We start from the raw sequence: 10,408 nt of genomic DNA, 5'->3' as shown, positions 1-10,408 counted from the left end.
CCTTAGGCCCATGGAGAGGAAGGGAGCAGGAGGCCCCCCAAATCTTCCTGGGACACCGGAAAGGAACAGGATTAGGATGGGACCCTACCCCCATTTGTTTCCACTCTCGCTTCAGGGGGAAGATGGGGAGTCTGAGGCTCATCAAACATGGACAGCTTCTGGCTCTGCCGCTTGGCAGGGGCCATGAACAAACCCTGTTGTTGTAGTGGTTGGGGAAGAATCAGCATGACAAGATTCTCCCAGGACTGCAGAGGATAAAAGTCTTGGGAGAGGATTAGGCTGCACTCTTCTCCCTTGCATTAGAGCAAGAGAGAAGCCTGCCATCACTAGCCAGGTGACTTGACCCCAGCCTGATTCCAGGAATACTCACTAGTTATTGTGTCTCAGTCTGGGCAGCTGACCGACCACACCCATAAAGCTGGGCAGTGGACTGTGAACACCAGTCCATGGAGCAAAGGGTGCTCAGCTGATGTCACAGGAAGGCCCTGCTTCTGGACTTCCTAGGGCTTAGGCTCAAGCCACAACTAAAGAAGTATAAGTTGGGGGGGATGGGTAGGTCACAGGAGCTACATGGGGAGAAAACCTATCTGCCAAATGCTATGGATGGCAGCAGCAGCAGTCTCACCTCCATGGTGGACCTCTGCATTACAGTTAAGGGACTTCCCTGGTGGTGCAGTGGTTAAGACTCCATGAAAAAATGAAACAAACAACAAAAAAAACCCCAGTGTTATGATTAAATACCACATAGTGGTAGGGCAGTATCAAAATTGGGTAGAAGTTAAGAAGGCAGGGTTCCAGGCTGGTGAAGAGACAGGCAAGCAAAATCTAGCATGTGTAAGAGCCAGTGGAGGGAGGAAGAATGAGGGGCTTAGATTTATGATTAGGCATTGAGATTAACAGAAAACTCCTGGAACAACCAGGGAGGGTACAGACCGGGGAAGCACTGGTGAAGAAAGTGACTTGAGAAGTCAGCGCCCCCAGCTGCCTGACTGTGGAGTTCTGTGGGGAGCAGCACCATCTGCTGGCCAAAGGGAAGAACAGACCCTGCTCCTAGACGGGAGTGCAGTGCTTAGTTGCTTAGTTAAGACTCCGCAACCCCACGGAGTGTAGCCCGCCAGGCTCCTCTGCCCATGGGATTCTCCAGGCAAGAATACTGGAGTCTCATACTGGAGTGGGTTGCCATACCCTCCTCCAGGGGATCTTCCCGACCTAGGAATCAAACTGTGGTCTCCTGCATTGCAGGCAGATTCTTTACCATCTGAGCCAGCAGGGAAGCCCAGACTTGGGAAGGTAGGCCTTAAAGCCCAACCCAAGCTTGGAGTCAGAAAGAACAGAGTGAAGGCAAAGAATAAAAAAATTATCCTGTTACATCTCCAGGAGCAAGGACCAAGGCTTGAAAGTATGCAGGGCCTTGGCAGCTTCCGTGGCACCCCAGCCCCTCTTGGAGATCACGCACACACTGCTCTCCCCAGCATCAACACAAAGGCACCAATTCCAGAGTACCAGGGCAAGGCAGACAGTTTAATGCTCTCCACCTCATCACCATCTCCCACTGTCCTCCAGGAGGCTCTCTGCCCCAGTGCACCCCTCACACTGGAGCCCCAGACAGTGTGCACAAGAGCGGGCCCACCATCAGCCCCACCCCTCACCCCAACCCATGCCCAGGGCTTGGGGGGCTTGTCTTTTCACCTGTGGGACCGAGAAGCAGACAGAAGAGAGCGCTTATGAGAGAGACGAGCCACAGCGAAAAGGAAGGATAGGATAGAAGGTACTGCTCCAGAAGGAGAACAGGTGTGTGGAGAGTGAAGAGGAAAAGAGCTGTTAGATGTGGGGGGATAGTAATGGGGTCAGAATTCTGACTTCTCCAGGCTATGGCCCTCTACTGGGAAGCAGGCTTACGGCCTGGGCAAAGCAGCAGCTCTAAGGCAGCTCTGAAGACTAGCACGGGCAGCCGGCAGAAAGCATCACAGCTGACACCTGAGGGCAGCAAGGATAGCTGCACGCCCCCCACCACCGGCCCAGCCCAGCAGCCTTCAGGACACTGAGCACAGATGCTGCTGTGGCTTTCCCAAGAAGGGAAAGCCCCCCAACCACCAGCCCGCCTATCGGGGTTGACATCTTCCTACAACCAACTGAGGTGCTCCTCCTCGTAGCGCTGGGGGTCGATGAAGGGCCGGTCAATAGAGCGGATCATCAGCTCCCCACAGTACACACACTCAGCAGCTACAAGTTCATCCAGGTCAGCTTTGAGCTGTTCCCGGCTGGGGCCCCCAGCAGCAGCGCCCCCCTCAGCCTCCTTAGCCCGGGCAGAGCCCTTGGCAGGGGGTGGAGCAGCCCCCAGCTTTCGCTGCAGCTCCTCGAGCCGGGCCTGCTTGTAGGCTGGCAGGCCGGGCCGCACAGCCTGCAGCAGGCAGTCAGCATGGAACATGTGGCCACAGAGGAAGAGGTAAAAAGGGCGGTTGAGTAGGGGGAAGTCGCAGGTGGCACATTTGTCCTGGGGCTCCACGGTGCCATAGCGGCCCCGCAGCTCCTGCAGGTCTCTCCGGATGCGCTGGGCACTGGCTGTGGCCTCTTCCATCTCTCGCTGTAGCTCTTGGATGTGGTGGTTATAAGCCTTCAGTGAGCTGCAGATGGCCTCCTTGAAGTGGTCAATGGTGACGAAGTCAGGAAAGAAAGGCAGCACGTCTTCAATCTTGAGCAGGGGACAGCTGGCCAGGCAGGCCATGGCCGTCTGCACATCTTCTTCCTCCTGCACCACGTGCCGCGCAATCTTCAGCCACAGCTTCTTGCGCAGCTCCTCGTCTTCCTCAGGCAAGTCAGCACACTGCTTGGCCAGGTCCACATCCACCTGTGGGGAAGCTGAGAGTGTTAGGGTCAAGTCCCTCCCCACTCAGGACAGAGTCTGTGGGAAAGACAGATGCCCGAGAGAACGGATGCCCTGCACTCCTGGCAACAAGAAAGATCGGGCTTCTGGGGGCTGAAACAGGGGCTACTGAGACAGGAAGGAACCTGAAACAGGAAGGCCTGTCAGGAACAGGCCTGTCCCTGTCAGAGCTATGCAAATGCTACTTATTGATGGTGGACCTGCAATATTAGTGAAGTTAAAAATCACCTGGGGAAATACCCAAAATACAGATTTTTGGGCCCTCACCCAGACATTCTGATTCAGTAAGTCTTGGATTCAAACCCAGGAATTTGATTTTTTTTTTTAATTTTATTTTGACTGCAATGCATGGCTGGCAGGATCTTAGTTCCCTGACCAGGGATTGAACCCACTCCCTCGGCAGTGAAAATGCACTGTCCTAATCACTGGACCACCAGGAAATTCCCTCAAATTTTAAACTGCACTTTATACAGTCCTAAGCAGGTGATAATTCATGATCTGAACAATGCAACTCAGCACCTTCCCATTCTGCAATTGTGGCTAGCATGTATGCAGAACTTACCTGTGAGGGAAGTGCTTATTATATTATCCCCATTTTGCAGCTGAATAACCTGAGGCAAAAAGAGGTTCAGAAACCAGTCTGAAGTCACACAGCTTAGTACCAGGCAGAACCAGAATTCAAACCCTGACTTCTGAGTTGTGTTCTTCACCTCTATACAACAGTTCCTCTGTGAGAGAGGCCAGCACCCCTTAGCCACGGTCCCACCCCCTCAACTTTCATCATGTCAGGCTTTCTAGTTCTCTCTCCCAGATGGGGTCAAGGATCAGCTCACCTGCAGGGCCAGGTCCACAGCCTCCTCATACAGCTCCAGGACCTTGTAGACGTGGACACAAGCGCGGTGGTGGCCGTGCTCAGCGCAGAGCCGCAGCGCATACTTGAGATCATAATGCACGCGGTGTGGGCTGGCCCCGGCCTGCTCCAGGTAGGCCAGCAGTGAGGCCGGCTGGCCCCGGGCATAGAGCGACAGCAGGTAATTGTGAATGGCCTGCTCGGTCTCGCCCAGCACGTTCACGCAGAACTCCATGTAGCGGATGGCTTGGCTCACCTGCTGGGCCTCGCCACCTTGGCTATAGTTCACCAGGGCAGGGATGAGCTGCCGGGCATCTAGCCGGCTGCCCATCTCAATCCAGGCGTCCACCAGCTGGCGAGGGATGTGACGGATGAGGATGGGCGAGAACTTGTAGAAGAGCTGGGGGTCACGGTGGCGGGCCAGCACGGCCAAGGCCTCCTCGTAGGCCTCATGCTGGCAGTGGTACGCCACCACACGCTCATAGTCCTGCATGATCACAGCGAAGTACACCATGTGCTCTGTGTCCCCATGGCTAGCCAACAGCTCGTGGATGGAGGCCCGGCTGGCGAAGAGCCACTCCTTGTGGCGAGGGCTGCTGAGGAAGGAGCGGAAGCGCTCACGGGTTTCCCGGTAAAGGTTCAGGGCATCTGGGTCACCCTGCAGGGCCCCAAGCCGGCTCAAGTAGAGCTCCGTCAGCCAGGCGGTCAGCAGAGTTGCCTGGGTTCGCTCAGAAGGCTTCAAACTGGCCAGTTTTCGCTGCAGGAACTCGGCCAGCGCCTCCTCCTGTCGGGCCTCCAAGAACTTAAGGGCGATCTCTTCAAAGTAGCTCTGAGTCAGGGCATAGCAGCGGGCGCTCTCCAGGTAGCGACGCTGGCGGAAGCAAAAGTCAGCCTCCCGGGCCAGGACTGTGTCCAGGCAGTCAGGCCGCTCTCGACAATACTCCTTGGCCAGGTCGAAGCGGTTCATGTCCAGGTAGGTGCGCCAGACATCCCGTGCCTCCCGCTGTACGTGGTAGCGGAAGACAGCCCGCTCAGTGTGGGCCCACAGGTGGCCCGTGGAGGAGTCCTTCACCATGTGCTTCAGCGGCCCGAACTTCTCCAGGAAGTGGTCTCGTAGCACCACCTGCCCCGTCAGCGTGCACACTGCCTCCACCCGGTCTGCCAGCAGCAGCAGGAAGTGGAACTGGGTCAGGACGATGGCCAGGGGAGGGCTGGCTCCGGGACCCACCCCCTCTGGGTACTCCCAGACCCGCTCCTCGCTCAGCAGGGAGTCCGGACGCCCGCAGTCCAACGATCCATACAACACGCCATCTCCCATCATCCAGGCGAAGGCCCGGGGTGCAGAGCGCAACTTGGGGGTGTAGAAGGCCAGCTCGCTGTAGCCCAGACTGCTGGGGAACTCACGGAATGGGGGTGGGTGGTCAGCGTAGGCAGCAAAGAGCCCCGAGAAACCCTGGGCCTCAGCTCCCTCTGCCACTCGGCCTATGAACTGGAAGAGGCGCTGCCGAGTGGTGGCAATGACAAAGCCGCGTCCTTCAGGGCCCCGCTCAGCCTCAAGGGAGCACACAGGTGCTGGGCCCCCTTCTTCATTTAGCACGTACAATGGACGGAAGTAGAGATCCGGGGCAGGGCCAAAAAGCCCACCCTCGCTGGCCGAAAGCTCTGCTTCGAAGATCTGCCCTTGGGCGGTGCCAACCAGGATGGGGCCCGTGCTGCTCTCGGTGCCCAGGGCCTTATTCCAGCCCACACTCTCCACCAGCTGCCCCTTCCAGCGTGCCAGGGGCCGAACCTTCTGTCCATTACGATTCACGTAGAGGACCTCAGTGCTGCTCAGAGCGATCAGCAGATGAGAGCCTAGAGGAGGGCAAAGCATGGCACCCTAGAGGATGCTGCCTTTCCCACCCTCAGGTCCCACCCACCCCGGCGGTGACCAACCCTCAACAGTCTCCGCCCCCCACCTCAGAACTCTATCACTACTCACCAGTAGGGTCCAGGAACATCTTGTGAACTTTGGCATCATCCTTGCGCCCCAGCTCCATGTGGTTGGGTTCATTTGCTTTGCCCAAGTCAATGCTGTCAAGACAAGAGTCAGAGCATGACTCCAGAGGAGGGCAGAGCCTTTTTTTGAATCACAGATCTCTTTATAATCAGATGAAAGGCACAACTTTCCTCCCTGAAATCTACACAGACACATAAAATTCTGAATACAATCCCAAGGGAACTCTGAAACACATACGGGGTCCTCCTTCGGAACACTCAGTTCTGAGAAGCTGCTTCATTTTGAGAATTCACTAAGCAGAAGTCTTTTGCTTCTGCTCAACACACCCCCAGTGCCTCCAGGAAGATGGGCAGGGACATCCCAGAATGCTGGGGTAAAAAGGGAACCACAAATAGTAGCTAATGGTTATTGAGCACTTTCTAGATACCCAGCACCATGCTAAGAGCTTGAGCTGGTATGACCTCAATTAATCTTCACAATAATCTTGAGGGGTATTCCCTTAAGGTTATTTCTTATTTAAGGTATTTCCTTATTAAAACCTTTTCAATTGATATGCTCATTCTAACCAAAGAATCAATGCAAAATTGTATGAAGGGGAACTTCCCTGGTGGTCCAGTGATTAAGAATCCACCTTGCAATGCAGGGAATGCGGGTTTGATCCCTGGTCTGGAAACTAAGATCCCACAAACCTCCAGGCAACTGAGCCTGAGACCCGTGTTGAAGATCCCATGTGCCACAACTAAGACCCCACACAATCAAATTTAAAAACAAAAAGTAAGTATGTATGAAGAAAAAGTTAATGACTTTCCTTCCAAATTCCTGTTATTCCCAGCAGAAAAAACTGATAGTAACATCTTTCTCCATGTTCACAACATAAAGTTATTTTATCACTGTTTTTATAATTTATACCTTACTTTTCTCAATGATATTTCATGAACATTCCACTGGGTCAACAGATACAACTCTCATTGTTTTAATAACTGCATAATATTTCCTTTTATGGCTGAATCATAACTTAATCATTTTCCTACTGATGGGCATTCAGCTTGGGTCCAGTTTTTCCTACCAGAAATATGGCTGCAATCAACATCCTTGTATATATACCTTTCAAACTGGTAGGTTTCTTTCTATGACTTGAATTCCCCAAAGTGGGACTGCCAGGAAAGTTACAGATATTTTAAAGTTTAACAGACACTGCTTTTCCAAAAGGTGGTGGCAATTTATACTCTTTCCAGCAATATATGAGTCCATCTCTGTATATCTTCACCAGCATCATACATTGCCATTTTAAACTCTTGCTAATCTTATAGGTTAAAAATAATAGTATCTTAGTTGTTTTATTTAATTTTTTAAATTTTCTGGCCATTTCGCATAACATGAGGGATCTTAGTTCCCCAATCAGGGACTGAACCCACGTCCCCTGCATTGGAAGCACACAGTCTTAATCACTGGACCACCATGGAAGTCCCTTACTGTTATTTTAACTTGCATTTCCCACAGGTTTAAAATATTTTCAAATGATTACTGGAAATTTGGAGTTCCTCTTCTGCAAACTGCTTGTTTATATTGTTTACCTTTCCTTTTCTACTGAACTGTCTTTTTCTTATTAATTTGAAAGGGTTTTTTTTTTGTTTTTTAAAGAACAGGAATGTAAATCTTTAGTCATATGTGGAAAAACATTATTTTCCTACCGTCTTTTGTCCTGACTTGCTTCATATGCTTTTCTATTTTTATTTTATTTTGTAGTAATTTGCCAGCAATTACTACATAGTCAAATCTATCTTTTCCTTTGTGGATTCTGGATTTTCTAGCTTGAGTAAGAAGGTCTCCCTTAAGCCCAAGAACACAGAAATTTATTAAATATTCTTTAATATTCACACTGCTTATTTTTTATATTTAAATAATTATTCTACTTAGAATTCATTTTTGTGATACAGAGATTTAGCTCTGTTTCATCTCAGATGGTTATTCTGGGTAGACAAAAAAATTTTGCTAACACCTTTTGTCATGTATTATTTCCATTTACTTGAGATATTTCCAGTTTTATTGAAATAGTTTATTTCTACTTATAGTGAATTTATTTCAGGACTCTAGACAGTTCCACTTATCTACATGACTAACTTTGTGGGTTGGTACTGTTTATAATGGGCTTCCTTGGTGGCTCAGTGGTAAAGAATTTGCCCGCAATACAGAAGACGTGGGTTCAATTCCTAGGTTGAGAAAATCCCCTGGAGAAGGAAACAGCAACCTACTCTAGTATTTTTTGCCTGGGAAATCTCATGGACAGAGAACCCTGGACAGTCCATGGGATCACAAAGAGTTGGACATGACTTGGTGACTATACACACATACACACACACAGTCTGTAACAGATGAAGGGACATGTTCAGAGAGACCAGGTGACTTGCTCAAGATTCCACTGCTGTAAGTGGCAGAGCTGAGCTCTGAGCCCAGGTCTACTGTACTACATCAGGGAAAGGATAGGATATTTCCCCCAAACCTCAAATCACTGTTTCACCTGCCCAGAATAGAAGAAAGGCCTGATCAGTCAACAGTTCCAAAATACCACCAATCCACTGCCTACACTCCTAAACCTTCTGGGTCTTCACTTACCGGAGTAGTGTATCCTTGCCGAGGCTCATGCAGAGCTGATTGCAGGAGACGACAAGACTGGTGATACGCTCGGAAGGGGTAAAGTCAATGCGCTGCTTCGTGAAGATGGGTGCTTCCTTCTCTAGCTGGGCATTCACATATCCTAGGCAAGGAGCAATGGAAAGGTTAACTATGAAACAGAGGAAGGGCAAGAAGAGGCAGATTGCTCCTCTCCACCTTCCCAACATATTCCTACCCCAGGATGTTGGTTAGTGACACTTTAAATATCAATATATCAAGCATTTTACTAACCACCTCTACATTAGTCCTAGGCTACATTATAGGTTCTGGGCTCTTCCCACACCTCTGAAAGCAGTAAGGGGTTGATTCTTTGAACCCTTGGGATGCTATTAAACCACTATGTACCTGCTCCTGGTGGTAATGAGGGAAAGTTTGAGTGTTCTCCCTTATCAGTCCTTGGCCAAGCAATCCCAGCTCAACTAAAGTCATCTAGTTCCACTTTCTTCCTTCCTCCCTGCCCATGCAATAATGCTCTCAATAAGTCTCCAGAAGAATGAGGGCAGAGGGATCCCTGAGAAACCCTTCCAATTAGTTGGTTAACAAACTGCTGGTACTTTCTCTCTAGCTTTTACTTTCATTTCTCTATCACCACTCAAAACATTCCAGCACTTCAGATGCCTCTGCCAACTCTGTACTACTTTCTACAAAAACTTCCCCTCACCATCCAGCTGCAAACAGCTCTACCAAAAGCTTAAGATACTTCATTTTCCCCTGTTCAGTGACAGAGTTCCCTCTAGGCTCATCCCTCCTTCCCTACAACACTCCCCTTTCACCAGTTCTTTACTCATTCTCTTCCTCTTACCTCCAGAAGGGGACTGATGGGAAAAACACTCAATCAGATGAAGCCTATTCTCTTCTGAACCTATTCTCAGTTTCCCCAACTGCTGCCCTCTAAGCAAGTCACTTCCTTATCTGAGTCCCAGTTCCCTCTTAGAAGGACTCTAGTGGCATGGCCTAGATTACGCGGCTGTGCTTGCTGCTCTTTAAAACTTCGACCATCCACCGCCTGGAGGCCATGAGGACCTGAGGAGAACCAAGGGCCTAGATCCAGACTGCAGGTCCAAGAGGTGAACCCGAGCTCCTGGAGCCACCCCCTCCGCTCCTCCCATGCAGATGCAAGGAGAGCCGAGAGGTGCAGCGGCGCCCTCACTTCCCTTACCCGAGTGGGGGATGCCCACGCTGGGGCAGCCGGGCTGCAAGACGGTCGAGCGGGACAGGGAGTCCTCGTATTCATCCAGGATAGACGCCATGGTGCCCGGCCTCTGGATCCTCCGTCCCAGGGATTACAACAGGGCTCCCCCCAGGGATCCCCGTCTCCCCGGATTGGAAGCTGCGACTCCCCAGCCTCGACAGGAATCTGACAGATCCTGGCAACCCGCCGCCGCCAACTCCTCCTCTTTACAATCCTGAGAATCTTTTCACTCTCGCCTTATAGAGCGAGAAGATCGGGGAGCCCGCCTCCTTGAATCTGGCGTAGTCCTGCACCCAACTCACGCCCCCAAGAGGGCACCGGCTCCCCTAAACCGATCTCAGGTGATCCCAACCTCGCCCGAGCAGCTCAGCTGACTCCCGCCCCTGGGACGCACGCCTATAACGTAACTTCCGGGTTCTCAGAGGCCCACGTTTGCTGGCGCAGGAACGTCGCGGAGCCGGCCCTTGGGAGGTTCAGTAAGGGCTACGGTGGGCGGGGCCGGGGTGGTAGGGGCGGGGTCAGGTGGTGGACGGGCGGGGCTATGACCCAGCTGGCTCTCCAGCGGAGTGCTCCGTTCTCTGCTAGGGAAGAGTCCGAGCTGGTGGTGGTGGTTTAGTCACTAAACGGTGTTCGACTCTTGCGACCCCATGGACTGTATGTAGCCCGCCAGGCTCCTCTGTCCATGGGGTTCTCCAGGACAAGGATACTAGAGTGGGTTGCCATTTCCTTCTCCAGGGAATCTTCCTGACCCAGGGATTGAACCCAGGTCTCCTGCACTGCAGGCAGTTTCTTTACCGACTGAGCTACCAA

General features: G+C 51.6%; 1 protein-coding gene across 1 annotated transcript; it reads right to left on the bottom strand.

The window, feature by feature from the left end:
• Window positions 1-1,500: 1,500 nt before the first annotated feature.
• Window positions 1,501-10,008, bottom strand: VPS18 (VPS18 core subunit of CORVET and HOPS complexes). The gene is made up of 5 exons (XM_020877591.2): window positions 9,566-10,008; window positions 8,347-8,488; window positions 5,716-5,807; window positions 3,718-5,588; window positions 1,501-2,848 (listed from the first exon to the last, which is right to left on the bottom strand). The coding sequence occupies exons 1-5, from the start codon at window positions 9,654-9,656 to the stop codon at window positions 2,123-2,125; spliced, it is 2,922 nt and encodes a 973-aa protein (XP_020733250.1). The 5' UTR covers window positions 9,657-10,008; the 3' UTR covers window positions 1,501-2,122.
• Window positions 10,009-10,408: the final 400 nt, after the last annotated feature.

This window comes from Odocoileus virginianus, chromosome 6, assembly GCF_023699985.2.
Source record: "Odocoileus virginianus isolate 20LAN1187 ecotype Illinois chromosome 6, Ovbor_1.2, whole genome shotgun sequence".
In the NCBI taxonomy this organism is placed as follows: Eukaryota; Metazoa; Chordata; class Mammalia; order Artiodactyla; family Cervidae; genus Odocoileus; species Odocoileus virginianus.
Note: the sequence above shows the minus strand (reverse complement) of the source record. Positions and strands in the feature narration are given on the sequence as shown.